This window comes from Haliotis asinina, chromosome 7, assembly GCF_037392515.1.
Source record: "Haliotis asinina isolate JCU_RB_2024 chromosome 7, JCU_Hal_asi_v2, whole genome shotgun sequence".
In the NCBI taxonomy this organism is placed as follows: domain Eukaryota; kingdom Metazoa; phylum Mollusca; class Gastropoda; order Lepetellida; family Haliotidae; genus Haliotis; species Haliotis asinina.
Genome location: NC_090286.1, coordinates 13,158,080 through 13,186,006, shown reverse-complemented (window position 1 = coordinate 13,186,006; position 27,927 = coordinate 13,158,080). Strand labels below are relative to the sequence as shown.

The 27,927-nt window shown below is 37.3% G+C and overlaps 1 protein-coding gene across 1 annotated transcript; it reads left to right on the top strand.

Moving 5' to 3' along the window:
- Positions 1–37: 37 nt before the first annotated feature.
- LOC137290539 (transitional endoplasmic reticulum ATPase) lies at positions 38–27,526 on the top strand. Its single transcript, XM_067821564.1, has 19 exons — positions 38–168; positions 3,087–3,189; positions 3,376–3,548; positions 4,220–4,300; positions 4,618–4,810; positions 5,786–5,917; positions 6,386–6,488; positions 6,730–6,863; positions 7,780–7,915; positions 9,530–9,642; positions 9,998–10,162; positions 10,783–10,905; positions 11,308–11,520; positions 11,980–12,064; positions 12,618–12,711; positions 13,403–13,532; positions 14,248–14,406; positions 19,107–19,264; positions 26,570–27,526. Exons 1-19 carry the CDS (start codon positions 152–154, stop codon positions 26,664–26,666), a joined length of 2,409 nt encoding a protein of 802 aa, XP_067677665.1. The 5' UTR covers positions 38–151; the 3' UTR covers positions 26,667–27,526.
- Positions 27,527–27,927: the final 401 nt, after the last annotated feature.

Here is a 27,927-nt window from a genome sequence, read left to right as displayed (position 1 = left end):
GAAACATATTTGTATTCCTGATATCACAAATAATTTCACTAAATTTATCTCGAAGGTTCGAGAAAACACGTGAACGGACGCCATCGGCCTGAAAGTTGCGTCTCGTGCTAAGTGATTATACAAACGATCCTTCTGACAAGAGTAGACAGAAATGGCTGATGGTGGAAAGTACGTAGAAAATTCATCTTTATTTTCTTTATCTGTGTTAATTTGTGTAAAGTAAACCTTTTGTTTCTGCCAATTTTGCGATTGGATGGAAATAGAAGTTTCCCGTGTTTCGTTCAATTTCACTTTGTCATCGACCGGCGTAATTTTTAGTCTAAGAATTGGTTAAAAGAAAAAACGATGTTACTGTGTGGTGTTTTATTCAAAGACCTCTGTTAACTTTTGGAAAGTTGATTCAATGTAGCTACTGGAAACAAAATGCTGAAATGTATTTCGTGGTGTTCATGCAATGCCTTTGTTTCCAAACGAAACCGAAAACTGAAAAACAGCTGATGAGATGCCCCACATATCATTTGTAATATTGAGCGCGACAGCGAATAGACTGTTTTATTCCTGGCCTGGTGTATTTATGGACCAAACGGAACGTTTTTTTCTCCCAATGAGCAATGAAGATGAGAATATTTCTTACGATATGAACCATTATTTATACGGATATGACGTCATCAAAACAACGTGTCGGCCCAAGAATGGAGGACGTTCAAACTTGCTAAGTCACGTACGATTCTTACGTGTATATTAAAGCACTCTTGTCCCAGAGTGGAATCAGTTAGAAGGAAGTAAAGGGAAGAATAATATTAAAGGAGAGTCTGTAGTGTATTGAAGATGGCAGACAGGTATGGTACTATGAAAATGAGGAATTTCAGGAAAGGTTCATCATGTTGTAAACACTTGCATGCATGATGGTTTTCAGTTTGATTCTATCATAAAATAGCCTTTGTGATAAATCTGTTAGTAGGAATTTTAAGAAATGTATATTTAATTCAATTGTGTTTCAAGCAAATGAAGTTTCAGACATTATTTTATTTTGTGCAGATTTTATTTTTCATTTTACTCATTCTTTTCCTGTGCTGAAGTTACACTTTAACCTTAATATTTCTACCAAAGAGTGCACTAAGCAGCAAGCAATGTAATGAACCTGCTTCCTTAATCACTTACCTCCAAATATTTATTGTTTCTTTGAAAGTAACATATTCAGATTCTGAATCAGGTACTATCAAGAGTTAAACAGAAAGGCAGCCTCCACTACATAGGAACTTCTTAACTATGATATAAATGTGTGTCTTCTACTTTCTGCGTACAAACATCACACCATCTTACTCAGTGGTGCATCTAGGCAGTGTAATTGTGTAATTTACTCAGTTTCAGTTTCCTACCACACCATCTTTATATCTAATGTGTCACATGTCACCCCAAATTAATAGTGTGTACACACTTTTGTAATAGTGAAGTGTGATCTTATCACTTTCATCACCAGAAAATAATGGTTAGATTAATTATTCAAAGTTCAAAATAGAAGTCAAACAAATTTGGGGAAACAAACTGTGGCTTAAAATAGACCTTGATATCTGCCAAGAAATAATAGTCTTTCTGATTAGCTGTCAAATATCAAGCTGTAGTGACCCAACCAACTTGGCTGACACCTACATTTGAAAAGTTGATTTCCATTACCCACATATGGTAATTCCTAGATGCAACACTGTACTCATATTTAAAAAAATACAGGCATCCTCATGATCATAAATCATTAACCACATACCTGATGTATTCCATCCTGAATGGGCACGTTTTATAGTAATTGCTTGTTTGATACCTTAAAGTCCACTTCTGATGTTCAGCATAAAACTTTTTTTTGAAAAAAATGTTCTTGAAAGTAAGTCCCTGTTTCATTTCTTGCTTTGGTAGCACCATAGAGCATTCCAAAGTTCCATTTATGTGTATGAGATGCCCTGTAGCAAGCCTGACACACGCAGGCCAAATTCAGCCAAGTGGTATTGTCTTTGTCATTAATAAATTTCAACAGTAGTACAAATCAGCCACTCAAGCCGGAGGTGGTTGTGTTTCAAGTGTGCAGAGCCTGTTCTAGTCATTTGGCTAGTTATTTACATATGGCAAGGCACGTCAAATTGTGTTTTGGTGTTTCATGGTAAGTGTTCACATACAGTTGAATTTTACATCGCATTGGCATTGTCTCAGCTGTTCATGTATATATGTAGCTTGGTTTAGTCACAGTATTGCCAGTGTGACTTTAAATTTGAACTTGCTCAGTCACCCATTATCTTGGCATATGGCTACGAGACCCAGTTGAAACCACAACTCGATTTTGTCATTGGAGGAAACATTGTTTCATGGCTCATTATCTGAGCCACAAAACAATAAGGAATATCACAAACAATAACTACTGCATAAGTTTGCTTCAAGACATTTTGATTCCTTAGGAACAAAATAACACAATATATTTTGACACTAATATCGATGGATAAATCATGTGAAAGGTAGCAAATTGATCAGTCGATATGTAAGGAAATCAGCAGGTCATTGATACGTGCCATCCCGTGAGAGTCACATTTAACTCGGTACAGTTAAAGGGTGCATCAGCGCGTATGACACTGGACCAGTGAATGTGATAAAACTTAACTTTACCATCACTGAGCATGGGGCGTCCTATCAATGTAGTTTAATGCTGCCAACATTATGATTTTTGAACATATCAATATCATCTTGTCTGAATAACTACACATGTAAATACCTGTGAAAATCCAGGTTAGAACTTGTCTTCTGCCACTCATGTTTGTCGTAAAGGTGACTAACGGGACCCACATGTCATTTCTATCACATTTGCATGATAGAGCAATGCTTATGCTGTTGATCACCAGATTGTGTAATGCAGATTCAGTTATTTACAAACTGCCAACATAGAGCTGGAATATTGCTTAGTGTGGTTTTAAACAACAAACCAACCAATTATTAACTACATTATATGTGTCTTGATTGAAGCCACTGTTACCATGGTTACAAAGCCACTGGACACTGATGCATAGATGCTTTAGAACTTTAATTGTAAGAACATTCTGTTCTTACAGTGATGATCTGGCTACGGCCATCCTCAAGAGAAAAGAACGACCCAACAGACTCCTTGTTGAAGAGGCAGTCAATGAGGACAACTCCGTTGTTTCACTTTCACAGGTAAGGCATAATGTTATTGTTAACATGTGTTTTGTTTTTTGAAAAATTCATGTTTTCGGCACATTGTGACAGCATATTTGTACCTGTCGATGTTCACTGACATAAATGCATCTTTCATGTGACATTCCAAAATGGAAGTCCCTTTTATAAGCTTTTCATTGCTATTCATTTTTCTTTTGTCTCCAGAAAAAGATGGATGAATTACAGTTATTTCGAGGTGACACAGTACTCCTGAAGGGTAAACGAAGGAGAGAAACAGTGTGTATTGTTCTGTCAGATGATACTGTAGGAGATGACAAGATCAGAATCAACAGATGTGTCAGGAACAACCTGAGAGTGAGGCTTGGGGATGTTGTCAGGTGAGTGATCAGCATTCACAGTGTCAGACAAATATTACAAGGTCCGTCATCTTACGATCATTTGTATGCAGTTGGTGACACAAGTAATACACATATATGTAAGGGCTATTATTTTGCTGCAGTGCCAAACTAGTCAAACCATATTTTTGCCGGTAGGGTTTAGTACTAGCTCTGAAAGTAATAACTGGATAGGCCATAATTGTCAACGAAGGTGCTTAGGAAACCGATAAAGGGGATGCTTAGGGTAAAGATATGGGAAGTAAATTTGTGGTCTAAGGTCAAACAGTAGTGAACTATCAGTTTAAACATGATGGAACTATTACTTTTTTAAGAATTACATATGAACCCTTCATTCACAGCTGTTTTCTGTTAAAAAAACATCAAAAGTTGATTTGAATATGGAAACGATTTTGTAACTTGTACATACAGATTGATCATAGAAGCTGGTTAAGGTGGCTGGAGCAGAGAGCTGAACTGCAAATGTTGTGCCTGAAATTATTTGACCAGATAGCTCCATTGAGGGTGTTTCCTAACATGTTACTTGAATATAGAGCTTGAATAATTATGACTCAAGCTTAAATACTCCTTAGACCATGATAACATTTTATTGAGCTTTATTTATTTAATTCTATTGTGTTCACACTAACAGCAATATTTGTTTTCACTTTCAGTATCCAAGCATGTCCAGATGTGAAATATGGCAAACGTATTCATGTCCTACCCATAGATGATACAGTAGAAGGTCTAACAGGGTAGGTCATTTGCATAAATATTACAGATAGTTATTGATTCTATGTTTTGTTTTCATGTCTGTTTGTCCACTGGTTTTTATTTTTTAGTTGTTTATTTCTGTCTTTCTTGAAAGTCTAATGTATATGTGATGTTGTTAAAGGAGTGTCTGATTAAATGTATGACTAGCAGTTAATGCTTGCTTTTAAGTAAATAACTCACAGGATCTTTTTTGAATAGTCACTCAAAAAGTGCTTTATCTGAAATGCATTGTAAACAGCAGATCACTAATAAACTTTTGTATCTTTTGCATTATTTTGTATGTTCCATTGTGTTTCAGAAACCTGTTTGAGGTATATCTTAAGCCGTATTTCCTGGAAGCATACAGACCCATCAAGAAAGGTGACATCTTCCTTGTCCGAGGCGGTATGAGAGCCGTTGAATTCAAAGTGATAGAGACAGACCCGTCCCCTTACTGTATCGTAGCTCCAGACACAGTCATCCACTGTGAAGGAGAGCCTGTCAAAAGAGAGGTAGGTATTCTTTGTGTTCTATCATGAGCAATAAATACACTGATTTAGGCATTGAAGCAGGGTGTTTATAGACACAAACAGTTTGAAATATACAACCTATTTGGAACTGATATTCCTTAGGGAAATAATTTGTCATCATTCCTTTTATCATATAACTAATCTTGTGTCATGGGCCATCCTCAGGAAATGTCAAATGTATTTCATCAGGAGAAAACATAACATGAGTGTTTCTCATCTGTTGTCTGGTATGTTCTGGATGTTAACCAATACACTGTTTGTATGTCTGGTAATTTTAAAGACTATCTGTCATCGTGTCTGGCAAATTTTAAACTCAGTTGTCTAATTATTTCTGTCAATTTTATTTCTTTTGAAGAAATGTCACGTCACCGTGACATGGAGGTGTTATCAAGTGAAAAATGACAGTTTTGGAAAACCTTAGACTGAAAATAGTAGTATGACACATTGTGATACCTTCTACATTTCTGATTGTTTTGTTTTTTTTGTTAGGGTGGAAGGTGTTGCATGCAATGAAAAGCATAATCATGTGTGTGATAATTGTAGCAAAATGTTGGCTGGAAAGCAGTCAACGCTGTCTTGTTTCTTAGGAGGAATAAAATCACGAAATAGCTTACAGTTGGGAAGAGAAAGCATATCAAAGCTGAGGAAACTTGTCTAGTATGCCAGGTCTGAGCACTAATAGTGACACTTCTTCTGACAACATAGGCTGATCCAGAAACGGGTGCAGAAGTGCCCGCCCCATTTTTGTCCTGAAAGTTTATTAAATGACCATTTTAACTTCATGAAAATGAAGTGTGACCCACCACCACATGTCATGTACAGAGTGACAATTCTAAGGATCCAAATACTACGCAAAATCAAGAAGAACCCACAGAGCATTTTTATACACAGGTCATAATTTGACGTCTGTCTTTATTTAAACCTAAATTTGTGAAAATGATGGTGTTGATATTGCAGGAAGAGGAAGAGGCACTCCATGAAGTTGGATATGATGACATCGGAGGTTGTCGCAAACAACTGGCTCAAATTAAGGAGATGGTTGAACTCCCACTCAGGCACCCACAACTCTTCAAGGCTATTGGTGTCAAGGTATGTACACAGGCTTGTCTCAAATTGTCTTACAGTTCAACTTCTCAGAGTTGTAGGGCTTGCTAATTAACCTTGAAATAACAAGGTGTAACACTTAAAAAATTATTTAGTCAGAAGATTTCTGGTTTGATTTGTGGTGTAAATATCTGAAGACATGTGAAGTATACTTCTGGAGATTGAACTTAACATTTGTTAAATTTGGGGAAAACCTGCTCTAGACATATTTGATAAAGTTCCTGTTGTCTAATCTTAGATGCATCAATACCTTGGCAACAGCAGCTTATTTTGCAATTTACTTGCATTACAAAGAATGAAATCGTGAAAAATGTGATAACTTTGAATGCATTAGATTTGTATTGATTTCATTTAATGTTTCCAAGGAATTTGACTATCTGACTCATTTCTGTATCCTGTGTACACTTATGCCCTTCTCTTATACCCTTCAACAATATTTACATTTATCTGCAGCCACCCAGGGGAATTCTGTTATATGGACCTCCAGGAACTGGTAAAACACTCATTGCCAGAGCTGTTGCTAATGAAACAGGAGCATTCTTTTTCCTCATAAATGGTGAGTGATTTGACAGTAATGTATACTCAGTTGTCCTTGTTAAATACTTTTGTTGATTATCATCCTGAAGATAGAACTTAACAGTGTCAAGAAATCGGAGATAGTATTTGTCTATTTTATATAAAACATGTATCAAAGTTACTGAGATGTCCAACATCATTCATTGTTCTATCATCAGATTCTTTCAGGTATTTTTGGCATCTGTTAAAGAGTGTCCTTCATGTGGTTTTGTGTTGAACAGGTCCTGAAATCATGAGTAAACTGGCTGGTGAATCTGAAAGTAACTTGAGGAAAGCTTTTGAAGAAGCTGAAAAAAATTCTCCAGCCATAATCTTCATTGACGAGCTTGACGCAATTGCACCCAAAAGAGAAAAGGTAAATATGGGAATAGGTTGTCTTTCATGTGTTTGAAAGGGAAGAATACTGCCTATGTTCATGAATATGACAACAGCTTTTATAGTTTAGCCTTGGCAAATGTTACTGTGGTTATATTGTTGCTTGTAGGAGGTAAATAGACATTCACATTTATATCTCTCTGATAGACACCTACATTTGGGTCCTGGTAGTCCCAATCAGAATAGTGTTTAAATAGGTATTACTGTCAATGGTTCCTTGATACCACCCTTATGTTAGAAATTAGGGCTTTTTTGGCCTTATTGTATCTGAATACTATGAAAGGAACAACCATTAAAGGCCTGAGGTTTTGTGTGAGATTATTTGAGTTGTCTCCCTTTATGATCACATGTCAGGTTGTTTGTGTTTCCTGATGATGTTCTTGTATTTACCCTGTCTTGGTGATACATGATGTTTTGCCTAGTGTTCCATACACAATTGTCGACAGTCTGAAACTTCATCACCACACTTCAAAAATGTGAACTTGAAAGTTGTTCTGCTGTATCTACCGACTGATCTTTCTAGCTTATGTCAGTCTATCATATATCTTTTCTGTACCCAGCTAGGGACAAAATTCCATGTGTTGTTGATTTAAACAATCCAAGTCTAACTATGCTGTGTTTTAAAATTTTTGCCACTGTACGTGTTTTACAGGTGTGTTATTGACCAACGCGGCTGTCTATAGGACACAAAAGAAGTTTGTCCAAACTCAGTCTCTCTCAACTGTATATGTATTTAAGATTCTGTGGTTGGAAACAGTACTACTGTTGATTGAAGTATATTAAAGACACATTGCAGTTTCTTAATATTTTTACATGAAAAACTTCCTTAAAAATTACTATTTGTTTATCTCCAAAGCATTGACATAATCTGACATTTTCTGGAAATTTAACTTCAGACTCATGGTGAGGTAGAAAGACGTATTGTGTCCCAGTTGTTGACATTGATGGATGGCCTGAAGCAGAGATCTCACGTCATTGTCATGGCAGCAACGAACAGGCCCAACAGTATAGATCCTGCTCTTAGAAGATTTGGTATGTAGTGTTCCTCTACTCAGCAAAATGACTTTTGGTTGTATGATATATTTTGTTAAACCAGCTCATGTTAAAAGGACTGCATAAAGGGCTCAAGATTCCTACCTATGTAACACCTCCAGCACAAATTTATCTGACAATGAATCAATGATGACTTCGGTCAAGGGGTGAACTTCACATGGAAACAAGCTTGTGTACACACTATCTTGAGTATTTATAACTTGCATTTGTCAAAACAAGATGTCCATGATATCCAACATAGGGTCTCATTTGCATTATCTTTTTTGAATGTCCATTTGAAGTCAACTCCACTGGACACAGCATGCAACAGGCTGGAACACAGTATGAAACATGACTTTTCGTGAGGAAGGTTGATTCATGAGAAAATATGTTGAATATACACTGTAAATAACTTAACCATAAATATTTTCATTTAGGAACTACCAGGGTATTCTCACAATGGTATGAAGACTATACATTTGTTACACCATCTCAGCCTGCACTAGCAAAGTATCAACATCATTCAACTAGAAGTGTCAGTAGCTTCTTGCTAACATTGGTTAAAGTTGCTGGAGACTGGTGACTGCATGATTTAAGATTTCACTGAATTCATTCAAGATTCAAAAACATTTGTACCCCACTGCAATGCGGAACGTGACTAATCAGCAGCATCTGTACATACATATGTCTTCACGTATGTATGTCCCGATCGGGTGGTTGGGCTTGCTGACTTGGTTGACACGTCATCTGTTCCCAATTGCACAGGTCGATGCTCATGTTGTTGATCACTGGATTATTTACAGACCACCGCCATATAGCTGGAATATTGCTGAGTGTGGTGTAAAACTAAACTCACTCACTCACTCACTCAATTCTGGTGATTACACCAGTCAAATTTGATGCCCTTATGCTTTAGGTCACCACAACTCTTTGATCTCATGAACTGTTATACCCACTGTCTTTTAAATTTGGTGATTACGCAGACACCAGTCGATTTTGGTGACCTTGACCTTTTTTCTAGGTTACCACAACTCTTTGACCACTTTTCAAACTCTGTTCAACACAATATCACATGAACAGTTGTACCCAATGTCTTTAAATATGGTGACAGCATACATAGAGTAATTATGCAGACGTCAGTTGCTTTGGGTGACCATAGCGTTATGTTCAAGGTTAACAGGACTCTTTGACCTCTTCCTAAACTTTTGCTAACCTGATTTCTCATGAACTGTTGTACCCAGTGTCTTCAAGTTTGGTGCCAGCCAACATAAGAGGTTATGCAGAAACCAGTTGATTTTGGTGACATTGACCCTATTTTCAAGGTCACCACAACACTTTGACCACTTTTCAAACTTGTGTAAACACAATATCTCATAAAACATTGCACCCAATGTCTTCAATATTTTGACATCCTACATTGGGTGATTGCATACACTAGTCATTTCAGGCATCTTGTATGTAACCGAAAAAATAAAAGGTAGTGATCAAGTTATCAAAAATATCTTGTTATCCTTTAATGGCGGAAGACATTGCATATTAATGGCAAACACATGTTTCCTTCTGTTTGTTTCTAATGTATTCTTCCATAAATAAAATTTGATGTTTGTGGTTTAGGTCGTTTCGATCGTGAAGTTGACATTGGAATCCCAGATGCCACCGGACGTCTTGAGATTTTGCGAATCCACACAAAGAACATGAAGCTTGGAGATGATGTGGATCTTGAACAGGTAAACAATTGATGAGAGCATTCAAAAGAGTTCTGCTTCAATTTACATTCAAATTGTTTTGTTTGGTTGTTTTTAACTCCAGTGCATTACTTACTGTTTGACATTATGGACCCTTGCTCTCTAGTGAAGGAAAAGAAACCACTATTATTCATCATACCAGGCTTTGACAACTGTTTAGTTACAGTTTTAAACTTCGAGTGCATCATTATGTTTTTGCTGATGTAGAAGTATTCTGGAGTATCACTGATTAACCCCACTCCGTCATGTTTGATACACGTTTATTGAATGCAAGCTTTTTTTGTCTCCAAAGCTAATGTGAATAGTGTAAAGTTAATCATTTTACTGTGTTTAATAGATAGCCCAGGAGACTCACGGCCATGTTGGAGCTGATCTGGCTGCCTTGTGTTCTGAGGCTGCCCTTCAGCAGATCCGAGAGAAAATGGACCTCATTGATCTGGAGGATGACACCATTGATGCAGAGGTCCTTGATTCCCTTGCAGTCACCATGGAGAACTTTAGGGTAAGTTATTGGGATGTCTGTTCCACAGGTTCATTAGTAACCATGTTATACGAAAAGTGAGTGAGTGAGTTTAGTTTTACGCCGCACTCAGCAATATTACAGCCATATGGCGGCAGTCTGTAAATAATCGAGTCTGGACCAGACAATACAGTGATCAACAACATGAGCATCGATCTGCGCAATTGGGAACCGATGACATGTGTCAACCAAGTCAGCGAGCCTGACCACCCGATCCCATTAGTCGCCTCTTACGACAAGCTGAGTCGCCTTTTATGGCAAGCATGGGTTGCTGAAGGCCTATTCTACCCCGGGACCTTCACGGGTCCTATACGAAAAGGAAAATATTTTGTTTTGGTATTTGTCAGTGATAATATAGTAGGATATTTGTCCAATGAGTAAATTCATGGGAGTGTTTTTATGCTCTTATTTTCATTACAACCTATATTCAGAGGAACTCTGTTACAATTTTAAGTATATATATGTATTAGGTAACAGGAACAGTGTAATTTGTGTTCCATCAAAACCAGGAAATTCAAGCAATTGGCCTACTGTTAGATATTGGATTCAATATAAGCAATCTTTATGTAGATATTTAGTCTTGCGTCACTTCGCTGTTACAGTGGGCTTTGAGCAAGAGCAACCCAAGTGCCCTCAGGGAGACATCAGTTGAGGTGCCAAATGTCAGTTGGGAGGACATTGGAGGTCTGGAGAGTGTCAAGAGAGAGCTCCAAGAACTTGTACAGGTGTGTTGTCCCTCACAAGGTGCAGTGGGAAAACTGTATCTGGATTTAAATGGCTGTCTGTGCTGATTTATGTGTCTTAAACTCTACTAGGTCAAGGTAGTCACAGTTTGAATACCTGAGTTTGATTATAACCATGGATGTTTTAATCTTATGCATTGACATAATTTATGATAAAGTGTTGAAATGCAGCAACCCATATCAATGTGGCCTTTCTTCTTATTTTGACCTTGAGGCAGTCTTCTTCTTATGGAGAGAATGTCTAAGTAACAAGTTTCACAGTTAAAATGTACATGTACATGATGTATGATCCGTGACTGTTCAGGATGTTGTTGCTCCAGACATCAATCTGAACCTCACATTTTGTCTATTTCCTATATCTGAAAGAACCACAATTATTTACAGTACCCTGTTGAACATCCAGAGAAGTTCCTCAAGTTTGGCATGACACCTTCCAAGGGGGTTCTGTTCTATGGCCCTCCTGGATGTGGTAAGACACTGTTGGCCAAGGCCATTGCCAATGAATGTCAGGCCAATTTCATTTCCATCAAGGGACCTGAGCTGCTCACTATGTGGTTTGGAGAGTCAGAAGCAAATGTTCGCGACATCTTTGACAAGGTCAGTTTGGTTTTGCCTTAGAACATCCACTGTAGTGTTAAAACTTTGTGATGTTTCTTTACATTATTGGTTTTATTTGTATTAAATAGAACTTCAGTTAATATGTTTCATTATGGATAATTGTCATGGTTTACTTTATGATATATGTTAATTGATCATTCCAAGCATTAAAAACATTCACCAATTCACTCTCCAAGTACACATTAAGTTACTCAGTCTTGTGATCAGTTTGGGGATTTGGTTGGCCAATCACAATTGTCTGTGCATAGTTGCCTCCCTTGGGTTTAACAGAAACTACGATCATAACTTCAAATTTCAAATTCAGCCTGATGATGTTTCTAGGTTCCAACACCCAGTATTGGGTTTCCAAAAAAGTAGTAATTGTGTAATGACTACATCATTTGCTTCATGTAACTGAAAAGCTGTTCATTCATTCACTCGAGATGTATTTTATTGTAGGCAAGATCAGCAGCTCCCTGTGTACTGTTCTTTGATGAGTTGGATTCCATAGCCAAGGCTCGAGGTGGCAATGTTGGTGATGGAGGTATGTAAGATAGTTTCTGAGCTTGGCTGTAACATCAAGTCAGTGTAATATACTCAAAGCATGAAGGGGCTGTAGGATTGCCTAGGGGTTAACGCAAAGAGCAAGGTTCGATTCCTCTCCAGGGTACAATGTTTAAAGCCCATTATTTACAGACCGCCACCATATAGCTGGAATATTGCTGAGTGTGGCGTAAAATTCAACTCACTCACTCACACTCAAAGCATGATGTTTGAAGTACCTCATACCATGACTTATTCCCAGTTAGCTATCAGAAATACCATCATATGGACTATCCAGTGCTACTACTTACATACAAGAAATAGCATCCCTCATACCATGCATAGCTCCTATACAGTTACATGCAGTGCGAATCTCTACCAGTTATATATACCTGGTTATATGCCAGAAGTAACACCACACAGATCATGCATACCTCCTTGCTTACAAATTTCAGAAATAACATCCCCCATACCCTGGACTCTGTTATTATTATAGTGTTCATGACAATCACTTTACGTTTAACACTTTACGTTTAACTGTGTTTATAACCCAGGTGGTGCTGCCGACAGAGTTATCAACCAGCTCCTGACGGAAATGGATGGTATGAGTGCGAAAAAGAATGTCTTCATCATTGGAGCAACAAACAGGTGAGTCCCATCTTGTGTACAAATTCAACAAAAATGCAATGTGTAAATACATATGTGTAAAGATGATTTCCACTAAGTATTTTATGAGGCAAAGAAACTTTGAGAGAGCAACTTAGCTGTTAGACCACTGGACCAGCTCCTCTACCTTACCTCCAGTGAGATAATTTTGTTGTCTCGCTGGCCATTAAATAGAGGAAAAGAAACAATTTTTCAAAGTCATGAGTTTCTTATTGTTGAGAGACTTCATTTTGACAAATTGACATTCATGATATTTTGTTGATTAATGGATGATTGCTGGTGAAACATTAGGCAAATGCACTAATGATGACTAATATAATCAGTTTGACAAAATATGTACTTTGTTTCTCATACAAAAACTCGACCTACACCAAAACGTCAGACTCATTTTAATTGCCACTGGCCTCCTCTCACAAAGCAGTCAGGTGATCGCAAGTCACTAAGGCAACCTTAGTGCAATGTTAAAGAATGGGAGTTAGGGTTAACCTTAGAGAAGGTTTGGTCAACCTTAGAGAAGGTTTGGTCATTGAATGGTCTTTAAATGCACTATTCAGTTGGCCAGATGTCTTGATACTTCTTAGCCTTAAAGGGCAAATGTCTAAAACACAATTTCCTTTTTTTATTTTCTTTATGGAGATTTAATTGAATAATGAGCAATAACTGTTGTCTACAGGCCTGACATCATAGATCCCGCCATTCTTCGACCTGGTCGTCTTGATCAGCTCATCTACATTCCTCTCCCAGATGACAAGTCAAGAATTTCAATCCTCAAGGCAAATCTCAGAAAATCCCCTGTGTCAAAGGTGTGTTTACAATTTTCTGTTTATTCTAAGAATATCTTCTGTTTACAAGGTAATGGTTGAGAGTGCTGCTGTGACATATTGAGTTAATCTGTCACCCATTTGAATCCACTTCACAGTCAAGCTATCAAAGAGATGACCCTATTTAAAACAAAAGGTCATGGTTATCATTTAAATGAATGTAGTGCCCTATCATAGCACTTAAACCTAAGTTGTAACTCTGTATGACATCATTGGTGAAAAGTCCTTTTGAGCATACATTGTTTGTATATTAAGTACCAGGAATGACATTTGGCCAAATGCTAAAGTATTGAGTTCTAGATCATCAAGAAGGATGGATAATTTTGTTTGTCAGTATATTGAAATCAGAAAGGTTGTGTAACTAATGATCTCAAAGGCAGCCATTGTTGTCCCTGATATTACACAAACCCAAGGAAAGGTTGTTATGGTATTATCAATAGTTTGATGTATAGTTTCACACATACTAAAAAAAGTGAATATGGACTTTAATCCCTATCAAGCAAGTCTAGCAAACCTGTGTGGTGTCGTATTCGAATGTGTAAGTGCCAAACATGTATGATACTTGATTCTGCTTCACAGTTTATATGGGGGAAGAGATGCCTCACCATTAAATTATCACTATTCAGTGTGTAAATGATCCATTGAGGTTTAATGGACTTTGCTTGTCAGAATATTAACAAATGTTTTCTTTGTTCAGGATGTGGAATTAGATTACCTGGCTAAGGTTACCCATGGCTTCAGTGGTGCTGACTTGACAGAAATCTGCCAGCGGGCATGTAAACTGGCCATACGGGACTCAATCCAGGCAGAGATCAGGATGGAGAGACAGAGGGCAGCAAACCCAGAGGCTGATATGGTAAGTTTGGCTCCCACTGGTGCTAAAACAACTGCACTGCTTGTAGTCATTAGACTGCATTAAGTTTGACTAAATATACCCAAGGCATCCAGTTTTTACATGTTCTTGATCCACCTGTATCTGTACTACACAGTTGTCCCTCAGTTTTAAAGTCATCTTCAGATATTGTATGAATGCGTAACAATTATTTATGAGGTCATGTTATATGTAGGTATAAGTAATAGGTATAAGATGTGAGAGTGTTTATAATTTTGGACAAATAAACATATAAATAATGTTTGTGGGACTTCCGGTATGGCTTCGAAAAGCGTGAGCACGTTACTTAAGCGCTCGTTGGCAATCTGCAACCATCTACCTTCATCATGTCAGGCAGGCGTAACTCAAACAAGCCAAATAATAAAACTGGTAACAGCGGCTCTTCTGCGCCTAGAATCAGTTCGTATCTGCGACCGGATCAGACAGTTGGAGATGAAGTTTGCACTGCCAAATCATTGACACCACCCACCATGCTGCTTGACATGGAATCAACCACGGGGAACAACTGGAAGACTTTTCTCAGTGAGGAGTTAGAGAAACAAACAATTCTTATTTGTTCCAAGATCGATACAGTAAAGGAAGAAGTGGCTGACTTATCTAAACGGCTCATTTAAGTGGAAACCTCAACTGAGTTCAGCTCGGCTTCAATCACTGATCTTGGTACCAAGATGGCGTCAACAGAAAACAGACTCTGTGAAGACATCGCGAAACTTAAGGAAAAGCTCCTAATCTCAGAGATGTGCTCTCGTAAGAGTAACTTACTTGTCTACACTGTACCTGACTCGGTGGCCAACATTGATCAGACGTGCAGAGATATTTTCAAGGATAAGTTACAGCTGGATCCTCAGACAGTAGACCGAATGCTTTTTGTAAATATTCACAGGCTACCTCGCTATACACCAAGTGACTTCCCGAACCCAGTTATCATAAGGTTTGTGCCGGTCGAAGACAGGGATCTTGTCACAATTAAAAATGGAAGGAACTGTCAACAAATAAACTAAGTATCCAATCGGACCTACCTGCTGACCTGAAGAGACTCGGAGGGCGTTTGGTTCGGAAAGCCACTGAACTGCGGACACAACGCTCTGGCCAACAAGCTAAAATTCGGGAAAAAGGGATATCTGTCACTCTCTACGACAGAATGGATGGCAACAGCCCATGGAAAAAGCTTAACGAAGACAAGGAACTGGTAGACTAGGAAATGTGAGCTGTTGTTATTTTGTGCCGACAAGTTCAGTGTGTACTATTGTTAGACCCTCTCGTCGAAAGTTTCAGTAAACTGTGGACCTCACTGTAACAGTGTGAACTGGTTTTGAGAGGAAGAATCCTCAGTTCATTATTTCAGCATCAGGACAGCTGTTTAATTTTGTTGTATTATTTTTATTTTGACTACTGATGTATAAATGTGACGCTTGGTCAGTATATAGATTCCACGCCTAAGTCATGTCATATGGCTAGTCATGTGATCATTCAAGATGGATGATTTCGCTTTTTTCAATGGAGCATCTCCGTTCTTACTGATGTGTCACCACGGGTCTTCCTCTTCTTTTTTAAACAGCAGTCAGTCAGAAGCAAAGAAAGTTGTCGTGGGCGTTTGACTTTCCACTGAGGACAATAATATCACAAGCCACGACATGTAGATTTAGGGGGTTTTCTTTCCATCATCACTTTGTATGCGGGTCGCTGCTGGGGTTACTCTCTTACTGTTCGATGCTTTATCTGAAGTTGGTGAAAATCTTTGCGAGTTTTACGTTTGTTATGCAGTGTGTGACTGTGTGTATGTGCAGAGAAGGTAGAAATCCAGATTCTTATATGGTCTCATATTTTGATGGATGTTTTGACAATGATTAATTTAGGATTTAGCTGCTGCTCTGTAAACTGTAAAAGATTGCAGGATGGTATGAAGAGAAAAGATGTGTTTAACTTCCTCAGAACCAAAATTATACAATTTATCTTTTACGCTTTATTGAAGATCAGGAGCCAGTCATCAGAGCTCAGTGGGGATTTGGTTGTGTTTTTAGTTCTAAAAGTAGTCTCGAGGGGTTGCAATTCTCTTTAATAAAAATTTAGATTATAAGATTCATAGGAGTTACAAGGATAGTGATGGCAACTTACTCATTCTAGACATAACGATCGTCGACAAAAGATTTACACTTGTTCCTACATATGGTCCCAACTCTGACTCGCCAAATTTCTATGAAAGAGTGAAAGAGGAAGCTTGTAAATTTGGAAATGGTGAATATGTCATAGCAGCAGACTGGAACCTTGTTCTGAATGAATCACTTGATGTTTTAAATTATCAGAATATTAACAACCCACAAGCCAGGGAAAAGGTCTTAGAAATAACTGGTGATCTCAATTTGGTAGATGTGTGGAGAGATTTTTAAAGTATGTATTAAGACTTTGGATTTTTTCACAGACATGTCCGGTCTCAGAATAAATTATAATAAGACGCAAGTGGTCTGGATAGAATCGAATTAGTTGGAACCCGGAAGTATTTAGAATTTTGGGGATCAAATTTTGTTCTAACTTGGAGAACATGACTGAGCTGAATTTTAAAGACACACTATGTGAACTAAAACAGATCATCAATAGATGGATGAAAAGGATTGTTACACCAATTGGAAGGGTGTCAATTATCAAGTCACTACTAGTATATGAATTGAATTATTTGTTACTATCATTGCCTGACCCCTCTTCGGACTTTATTGTGCCACTTAATAACATGCTGTTTAAATTTTTATGGGGTGGTAAAAGAGATAAAGTAAAGCGATGCAAGTTGTGTCAGCCAGTAAAACATGGAGGATTGGTAATATATTTCTACATGTGAAATCCCTGAAAACTATTTGGTTGAGGAAGCTTGTGACAGCAGATAATCCAAAGTGGAAGCTCTTATTCAAGTCTTCATATCCTCATATGTGTAATTTAGATGAATTTGGTGCTGCCTATTTTGAGAATAACATGCCCACAGTCAACAATGCATTCTGGAAAAATTGTTTTCAATCATTCATTGACTTTGATAAGAAAATCAAGCCTGAACGGTTTAGTAGTTTCCTGAATGAGCCTATTTTTCATAATCCTAACATTAAAGTTAACAAGATGCCACTTTTTCTGAAACATTGGTACCAGAAGGGTATAACACAGATCATAGATTTAATGGATGAAAATAAAGAGTTTTTGACTTATGAGGAATTCAGAGAAATATAACCTATTCGGTCATCATTTTTGGAATATTATGGGGTAATAGACAGCATTAAACATTATCTTGCAGCTCTTAACTTAATCAAAAGTACATCAGACTGTGTTGAAGAACATCGTAGTACTATACACAAGCTTTGCAGTGTGCATTCAGGTTCTAAACATGTTTACCTTACCTTTGTAGCATCAGAAATAAAAAACTTCAAACGTCAAGAAAAATGGGAACTAAAATTTGTTAAGCTTCCATGGAATGATATGTGCAGTAAGGTGTTTAGTACAACCCAGGAAGTGAATCTGCGCTGGTTTCAGTACAGACTGGTGCACAATATACTTAAAACAAATTCCTTTTTATTAAAACTGAAATATGTCAGGAATGATCTTTGTTCTTTTTGTCAGAAACAAAAAGAAACTATTGTTCATATATGTGGGAATGTGATGCAACTAAGAACTTTTGGGATCAGTTTTTGAAATGGATAGGTCAGTGTGGTCATGTATGTAACATCAAACTATGCTGAATTCATATTATTTGGAGTTCAACAAAACATAATAACAGACAAAGTTTTTTATTTTATTTTGCTTTTCACAAAATATTTTATTTACAAATAGACCCGTGAAGGTCACGGGGTAGAATAGGCCTTCAGCAACCCATGCTTGCCATAACAGGCGACTCAGCTTGTCGTAAGAGGCGACTAACGGGATCGGGTGGTCAGACTCGCTGACTTGGTTGACACATGTCATCGGTTCCCAATTACGCAGATCGATGCTCATGTTGTTGATCACTGGATTGTCTGGTCCAGACTCGATTATTTACAGACCGTCGCCATATAGCTGGAATATTGCTGAGTGCGGCGTTATACTAAAACTCACTCACTCACTCACTCACTATTTACAAATGTAAATTTGAAAGTTGAGATTTGCACAAGAATTGAACATTACATTCAAAAATAGAAAAGGACAGAGCTTTCAGAAAAAGTGATCAACATAAATTCTATCAGGCCTGGATGTTATATCTTGTACTTTTTGAATCTTTGGAGCAGCAATGATGCAAAATCCCTGAATATATGTTTACCCCTACAGGAGACCAACAGATTCTTATCAAGTTGTGTGTGAATGCAGGTATATTAGAAGATGAATGAATGTTCTCTAATTTTTAAAAAAAAAAAAACCCTTCTTCCTCTGTACATCCAAGAATTAATTATTATAGATATAACATGCTGGAACTCACATTACCCTGGATGTGAGCTGCCCTCATTTGTAACAGGGAAGGAGGAAATAAAATGTGTAAAACAAAAAAAAATAATGTTTGTGGACATACGTTTCTTCGTGATCTTTAATTATTAGGGCGAGGGTTTTTGACCAATTTAGCTTGAATTTGAATTTCCTGTCAATTCTCATTCATTTGAACAATTGTTAGTTCCTCCCTGCTATCAATTGTTTTTGTATCTGTTTGTGATATGTCCTTGCAGGAGGTAGAGGAGTTCGACCCAGTGCCAGAAATCACAAGAGCTCACTTTGAAGAGTCCATGAAGTTTGCCAGGAGATCAGTCAGTGACAATGACATCAGGAAATATGAAATGTTCGCACAAACATTGCAACAGAGTCGGGGATTCGGGGGTGGTTTCAGGTATGACAACATTTTTTCTTGAAACATGTGAGCCATATTCTTTGTACATGATGAATATGAAGCATGCATGCATTCTCATGGTGCAGATCGTTTAACAACTTTCAGCATACAAATTATAGTAGCAACTAAGATCACAATGACTGTGATTTTTGTGTACTTTTAGGTCCTTTATTATCAATCTGTAATTTGATCTAGTCATGCTGCTGCTGAAATACTGCCAGCGTGACTTAAAATCAAGGTTGACAGATTGAAGACAAAATGTCTTATTTTAAGGTGCTGGATTTCTTCATAAACAATAGTTGCAGTGTAGCTGTTGCTGGCTCTTTGATCTTGTGGTATATCCTGTCAGTTTGAGTGTGTATGAAGCAATGAGATGTGTAAATATTCCAGATTTGACACAGATATTAATCCTGTTGGAACAGGGGCACCTCAGTTCACAGTGCAAACTTACATCATCATGTCTGTGATTGTGGATTTGAAGCCTAGTTTGCTTTCATTATGTTTCCAAGTCTTATCAGCAGCATACCTGTTTTTGTGTTCTTCACCAAGCTGGTTAAAGTTCGAGACCAGCAACCATTTGGCTATCGTCTCACACTAAGCTGATATGATACAACTGGAAGACTGTTAAACACAGTAATACTGAAATCACACTGATCATGATCCTTCACTTGTTAAGTTCTGTTGTCCATATTGTCACACTCCATAGTGTAGCACACTGCTATATACTTTTGATATGCTTCATACAGGGTTAGCGTAGGTGGTAAGCCATTAAGTCGTTAGACAGGCTTCCTTGATTTGGTTCAGCTCCAGAGAAAATCTTTTAGATACCTGAACCAACTTTTTTTAACACTTTCCACGAACCTTATGAAATGAACATAATCATCCTTACTGGCAATTTCCTGTTTTAATAAAGTACAACATTCTGCTTTATGGGTGAATTACAAGTCACTACATTGGGAAACTTTATTGAATAATCTTTTCTTTGAGATTGTCCAACATATTAAAGGGCTGGTTAAACCAATAGGAAAATATCAGCAAAGGTTTGTGAACTTATTTTGGTGTTCACTGCCTTGATAACACTTGTTTACAATTGTTAAAACTGAGAAAAACTATTCTTAAGGATACTCGGGGATGTACATGACAGAGAATAAGAAGATGAATGTGCTTGATATTGCCGGTGTAGACATTTTATGGACGTTTGAGGTAATCACTTACTGAGTTGTCTCCCTTTGACTATGTTTGTAAAAGGAGCTCTATCTTAGTCAGGTCTTAGTTCCTACTGCTAAACAATGGTCAATAGAAGAAAAACTTTCACAAACTGTATCCAGTTAAAAACCAGCTCTTCAGCTGTGTGGCACTAGTTTCAAACTTTTGACTTCAACTTCAGATTATGTTTTGATAAAAAAAATAATGAAATTCTACATTCAAAATCAGAAAAGTGAACAAAGGCACATTCTTGATTTATGTGACTGAGATTCATTTGGGAGTACTTCCATGGGCTAGGTAAAATCTTGTTCTATTCAGATATTTATCTCATCAAAGAAAAAGACTTTGATTTTCATGGAATCAGCAACTATTGGTTTAAATATCAAGTGATAATCTTTTTATAATTGCATGTAATTCTCAATTTTTCTACCACTTCTTTTCTTTTAAGAAAAGGTAAGCACAGCTCTATTAATTCAGGTCAGTCTCATGTGATTCTTAATATGGGTAGATCTGATTTTTATGGAGTATTCTTGAAAACTTAGATCTTCATTAACTAAGATTAGATCAAAGAAATACTAAAAGATATTTAATAAACAATTACACAATATAGGTCAAAACACAATTATTTACTTGCACAACAATGACTAAGGTTTCTGGTTTTGTGAGAGTGATATAGTTTTCACAGCTTAATAGCAGGGATCTTGTTTATTCCTGAATGGTGATAAGCAATGTGTAATATGGAAGGATGCTGCACACTATTTATATGAGTAGTTTGATTTCATTCCTGAAAAGAAAGAGGAATGGAAATATTTGTTAGTGACTGTAGTGGATGGGACTGAGCTACAGCCTGAGTGGTTGAACGTTGTTATTTACAATGTTATGTTTTGTTGTTTACAATCTTTCTTAAGTTTACAAATTATTTTTTACTGTGTCACTTTCTTAATACATGCCCTTTGGTTTGTAGGATTGAATATACTCTAATTAAGGAATGTGCATGTGATGTCATCCTTTGTGTTCAAATTATTTTTTAATACATATTTTCAGTTACCAAAGGAAAACAAAGAAATTGTTCTATATTACAATGCTTGAGACAAAAAATAGTCAGGGTTGTGTTGAGTATGTTGGGGTCAGTTTTAAGAAGCCTAACTATTTTAATTAATGCTAGAAATTTGTTTTGATTAAAACATACAACCCTGCATAAAGGTAAAGGTTTGTATACCTTGTGATACTGGGTATAATGAAATGATATGGGAAAGGAGGCAGTTAATAATTGTGAATTCCATCCACACATTTCAAGCATTTGATGTCAAAGATATCACCATCATTATTAGAGAAAGAATTGAAAGCTGTCCCAATTTTCTACTCAGATGGTTCTTGGGGTCAAGAAAATTATATTCAGTAATGTCATAGAAAATATATCATAGCCTTAACGGTATTACATAGCTCAAATTATCAAATTACTGTATTGTATTAGAGAACTGATTTGATCTACAGTTTCAGTGTTCACTGTAATTAACTAGCTATTGTGCATGAACCATTCAGTTCATTGAATAGTTGTTTCAGACTTCAACTTCATGTAGATGTTGTGTTGACTTAATTTGGCCTTGAGTGTGATCTGTGTTGAGAGAGTTACTGGTTTTCCCCAGCTAGTTCTCAGGTAGTTTGGCTGCTTCACATAATCTTGCTTTTCATCAGTAATTGGAAATATACACCTTGCCAGAAAATAGCTTGACAGGAATAGGCTCCACCTGCTGGTCTGTCTCAACTATGCCTGCATGGAGTTTACGTTGAAGTCTCCATGACACAAGGGAAAGTTTACCTTCAGCATGCACTCATCCACTGATTGTATGTTTGACATTTTAGACAAAGATGCAATTGTTTGGTTTGAAGTCTTTGTATTCCTTTCTCTGGCTTTCTTAGCGCTGTTTTCTAAGGTATTGCATTTCCCTGTATAAAACTGTCCCATAAATCCTGTGATTAGTAAGCACTACGCCCATGCTTGTCAATTTCACCGAAGTAACAAGAATCTGACACTTGCTTCACTGTGCACTTTTCCATTACCTCACACATTGTGATATAACTAAAACACAACTTGTTCACTCTCACTGTTTACACTGTAGGGTCAGTGACTTAACATGATGTTTGAGGGTTAAAGCAACCTTTTTGAGTTTGATTCCACTTGTGGGTTCAGTGTGAAGATGATCCTAGTCGTCCCTTGTAATGATTGCTAGAAAACTGTTTGCCTTCAAGCAAATACAAATTGTACTGTCACGCTTGCCTATTGCAAGGTATGTTTTTGTCAAAGATTAACATAAAGGCAGATTCATACTTCATTGTTCTCTGTTGCAATTTATTAGATGCTTTGTACTATTCAGGTTCAATTTTTAGTGAAAGTCACTGTGTTAATAATGGTACTCAAGAGTTTGTAGTTGCTTCCATAACTTTAAGGTATCTGTAGGTTTGAAATGGTATGCAGACAATGCAAGGGCTCAGTACTCAACACCAGAAACTTTTTATTTTAATACTGCTTAAAACCTTAACTGACAACTGGTCATGATAAACAAGTTCAGTGAAGAATGCTAAGTGTGTATGTTACAGTTTGTTGGCTGATATTTATGTTTTGTGAAATGTGATATTTTGTGTCTTTATGATTAGATTGATTGAATATTTCTTTGAATCTATGATTGTAGAACCGATAATTCGCTCCTGGTTTCTAGCTTTTGAACACAACTTTGAAAATGGAAGTGATACCCTTAATAAACAGCAACCCAATATTGACCCACTAAAAGAAAATTTATCATTGTGGAATCAGTTACATCAGTATGTGGCATTGAAAACCTAAGTTCTGTTTAAGCTCAGGCTTGAGAACATCTCAACAGATATCACAAGAAATGCAGACCATTTGTAGAGGGAACAGGTGAATGTCATCTTGTGAACAGATGTCCATCACCACCCCACCGATCAAGATGCATTGTATCAACATCAAAGAGGGCCTGTGAGCATGTACATAGCTCTGACTATGTGCCTTGTACATTTCATACACACACCGCCACCTTCTTTCTCTCCTGGGGTGTCAAGTTACACTCTTGTCGCCACCATCACACAGCTTACATATTTGTGTTTTTCTTGTGCTCTGTGTAAATCTTGGCGAGCTGCAGTATGAATGTGGGAGAAGTGTTTCACAGAGTGCAAGTGATTGCCTCTCTCTGTGATGTGGACATGGCCCGGAGTAGATTGATGCTTGTTATGAGGGGAGGTGAACTTGTCATTTTCATACATCACTTGTTTATTTCACTCGTCTTTGAAGTGCTTCATAACACAAATATTCGGCAAGTGAAACGAGACTGGATTTTGGTATGTGGTCCTGATGTGGCGGACATAAACTGTAGTGCCATGATTGTCTTCAGACTTTTTGTCTCAAACTCTTATCTCTGCCCAGCAGATAAATTATTACAAGTAGAAAAGATGCTGCATAAATATGAACTAGTTGCTTTACAGACAGATCCCTTGTTCAGATAGCTCTCTATCTTGGGGTTACAGTATTTTGAAGATGTGTGTAGGGTATTGTTAATGAATTAAAGATACTGCAATAACAAGTGCAGAATGTGTCTGTGTTTATGGAATGCACTGAAGGGCTGGGTCAATTGGCTGACTTCACATGGTGTGTGTGGTAGGTATGCGTCTCTTCACCTACCACAGACTGTATATTGCTGTAGTCTACGCTTGGAGAAGGGAATGACTGGGTGCCACTCTACACCTGGCCATGTTTATTGTCGGCTAGTCCTTTTGTTTTGATCCCCAAGAGAACACAGACTTTGAAAGCCAGCATTTTCTCAACCATATGCCCAAAACTAAACGTTTGAGAGGTACATAATTGTGGGTTGTAAACAGTTTCACTGCGAAGGATACAGTTGTTCTTATTGGCCACCCGATTCTTTGCGACATCCCGCCCCTGACTACTTCCCTTCTTCCTTTGTCTGTGGAGATAAACTTCCGCCAGATTTCCAAAAAGGAGCAAATAAATACAATGAAGATGGCAGGAAGCGGCTGAAACCAACATGTGGGAGCCAATCTAACTACGCCATGCATCTCAATAATTCAATACACGAGTTTGGGATCTTAAAAACATTTTTTTGTCAATTACTTTTTGTCATTTGGGATGCATATTTTCCCCTAACCATCAAAGTAAGCTACTCTGTCCTTCCCTTTCATGTAGACTCAGGAAGACGCAGCGACATTTAATACCCAGAAACAATGCAGTGCAGTTTCCTTGTGGAGAACTAGTTGAGATGGGGGGCATCTGCCTGCTATTCTCTGCCTTGTGTCAGAAAGCTGAAAGGCACAGTTTGTTTGTACTGCTGCAGTGTTTAACTGTGGGGTAACCTCAGGCAAGCAGGCAGCCCACCACCCACAGACATGTGATTAGTGCCAGAGGTTCAGTGGAGAGGCGGGTTATTGCGCTCTGACATTATTATGTCATTCCTGCTGCACATTTCAATTTTCACGCTGCTGATAGTTGACAGATGGGAGACCATCACAGTGGCAGTCTCTCTGTCACTTTTATACCTCTCCCCATTGCTACACATTGTTCACATAGCAAAGCTCATTGATAAAGCAATGGCGACAGACAGGTTAGCTTACTGACAGGCTAGCTTACTGACATAGATGGGTGGATTTCAAGGAGTTGAAAAAAGTTGAATGCTTTTGTTTTGGCTCATGTAGACATTGGTATTGAAATTATCTGTACTTGGTGCTATGACTGGGTAACTTTCTCTAATGAGGATGAGACCTGCCAAGAATAATATGAGAATTATCTGTAATTAACAAGCTCTGGTCTTGCTCATAAATACTGGCACGTTCAAACAAAATTGCTTCAGCTGTGCTCCTAAAAGTTTTTCAGACTACAAAATACGTGTTTGTAATAGAGTTAAAAAGTGGAATTGCATTTCAGTGGATTAAGATTTCCTTTTGTTTATTGTGCCCGATGTTGGATATGTTTGGTCAAAGACCTCGAAGTAGTTGTGAATTATTTTAAAACATGTGCTTGTAGGTGGTAAAGTGATTTGTGGACTTTTCCAAGTCTAAGTCCTCAGTTAAGTGAAGGGTATGGAAATTCATGAATTTTTTTTTAAGGTTTATTTATGACTGTATCAGTCCATAATTTATCAACACAAGGCAAAACGCTTGATTCTTTCAGCTAAATAAACCATGTGTTGACTTTGCGATAACCAATATACTGATATGTACAATGTATAAAGTTTGAATAAGGGTCATGTAATTCAGTGGATCCAAAATCATATGTAATCTTTAGGTCATGTTATTTTGAACCAACACTATAAGTTCTTGTGTTAAGAACAGTTCAGGAAGCCATTAAAAAGGTGGTTCAGATGTTGTGTCGCCCTACTGATAGCATGTGTATGTTAGTGATAGCAGTTCTCGGAACCTGCTGCCCTAGGCTTGATGTTGCATGACTAAAATGGAGATTGCTGTAGAATTAATAGTGCTTTCATGGATGAGTAGGAACTTGTTATTTTCGTTGATTACACAGCTGATTGTTGATCGGGGATTGGACGCATGGATCCAGTCCATCTACTAGGCATTACTGTTGAGACAATACCTAATCCTACCAGATATTACTTGTATCAGACAGTATGAGCAGCAGACATTTCTATCACTGCTATTCTGCTGTGTAGTTAATTACCAAACAACTCATTGTACTTAGAGAAGAAAAATACATTCTATCACCGGTGTTTGAGATAGTCTTAGAGAATTGAATCTAATCACTGTAAGGCTACAATAACTTCATGATTCAATTTTCATTCAGATATTTTGTATGTTTCCTATTTTTTTAAACAAACTTTTCGAGGCATTACTAGCTCTTACATAACGACTGGGTTTTTTTTATGAAATATGGTAATTTATATGGAATATCATCAAGTGAAGAGAAAACACATGTGGGAATTTGTTCATTTATAGGTAATACTATTTCATGAAAATTGCCCGATCTCATTACTTTACTTCACTTCCATTCTTCTCTTAAAATGATGATATTTGTGTACTGAATCATGCAAATGAGTTATTTCTTTGCTTTTTCCTCAGATTCCCTGGTCAGACTGGTCCAAGTCAAGGCCCAAGTCAAGGTGGTCAAGATGGAGGCAACTTTCAGCAGGAAGATGACGATGACTTGTACAGCTAAACTTGACACTGCAGTCATACCCACAGACTCACTGAAAAACAGTTCTGTTGGGCATTACACAGTTGTACAGTTTGTCTAGTTAACACTGAACTTGTTAGGATGTATCATACACAGTTTGATTTCTCTCTACAGCAATTTATTCGTGTAAAACAACAAAACTCATTTCATTGTCGATGTATGGCCTCAAAGTTTGTTATCCCGTCCCTCTGTAGTAAATTCACAAAATAACTCCTGCCTCTTGTTTCATTGTTTTGGACAGAAGAATTTCATATTCTTGTGTCTTTATTGTGGAACAATGTCAAATATATTTTGCATTCCTGTAGTCAATCACTAGGTTTTAAGGAACATTTCTTGTGTTCGCAGGCTTTGAAACTGTGGAATAGATTTTACAAGACAGACATCAAGCTTGAAATTCCAGCAATGGAAGACTTACCGTAACTGAATTAACATTGACTTGTTGGTATTTATGTCTTGAACATTGCTTTGTAAGTGCTGTTTTTATATTTTTTTGTTTATTTATGCATATTTTAAAATAGTGAAGACATATTTAATGGAAGGAAAAAACATACAGTGTGGGATAGTTCTTGTTTTACTGAAGCTGATTCTTTGGGACTCTGCAGCAAAATCACGTTTCTCTACTATGCTGTGTCCACACATACACTACACATATGATGATTTATCAAAACATTGTTTCCTGGATACACGCGAACAGTGACCAAGATGTTGGATCTTGTCTGACAGTTGAAGATGTCATGGATGCCATCTGTATTGAGAGCAGAAACAACTGTTTCTCTTCAAAGAATAAGCTCTGTAACATAAATGAAGCAACTCTTGTCAATAAAGAACAATCATCAAATTGCTGCATTGTTGCGTTATTTTACTTTAGGTAAAAAATACAGTTAATAGTTAAAGCACAAGGACACTTGTTTCAGCATGCTTGAATGTTAAAATTAGTTCCAGGCAAAACTGTTCTTTATTACACGATACATAGGGATAGAGCAAACTTCATATCTCATCTAGAATTCCATATCTAATACACATAAAATACTGTCAGCGTCCTTGATCCTTTCACAAAGCATCTTAGAATGTTACGAGATTTCATTGACTTGAGATACTATTTGTAATGATTTGTGGTCCTCAACAGATGTTGAAGAACATGATATTCTTACACGTAACAAATTAACTTGTTTGAGAGGCAAGTTGGAAGTGGGAGAACTAATGAAAGATATCAATATACAGATCAACAACTTAAGTACATTTG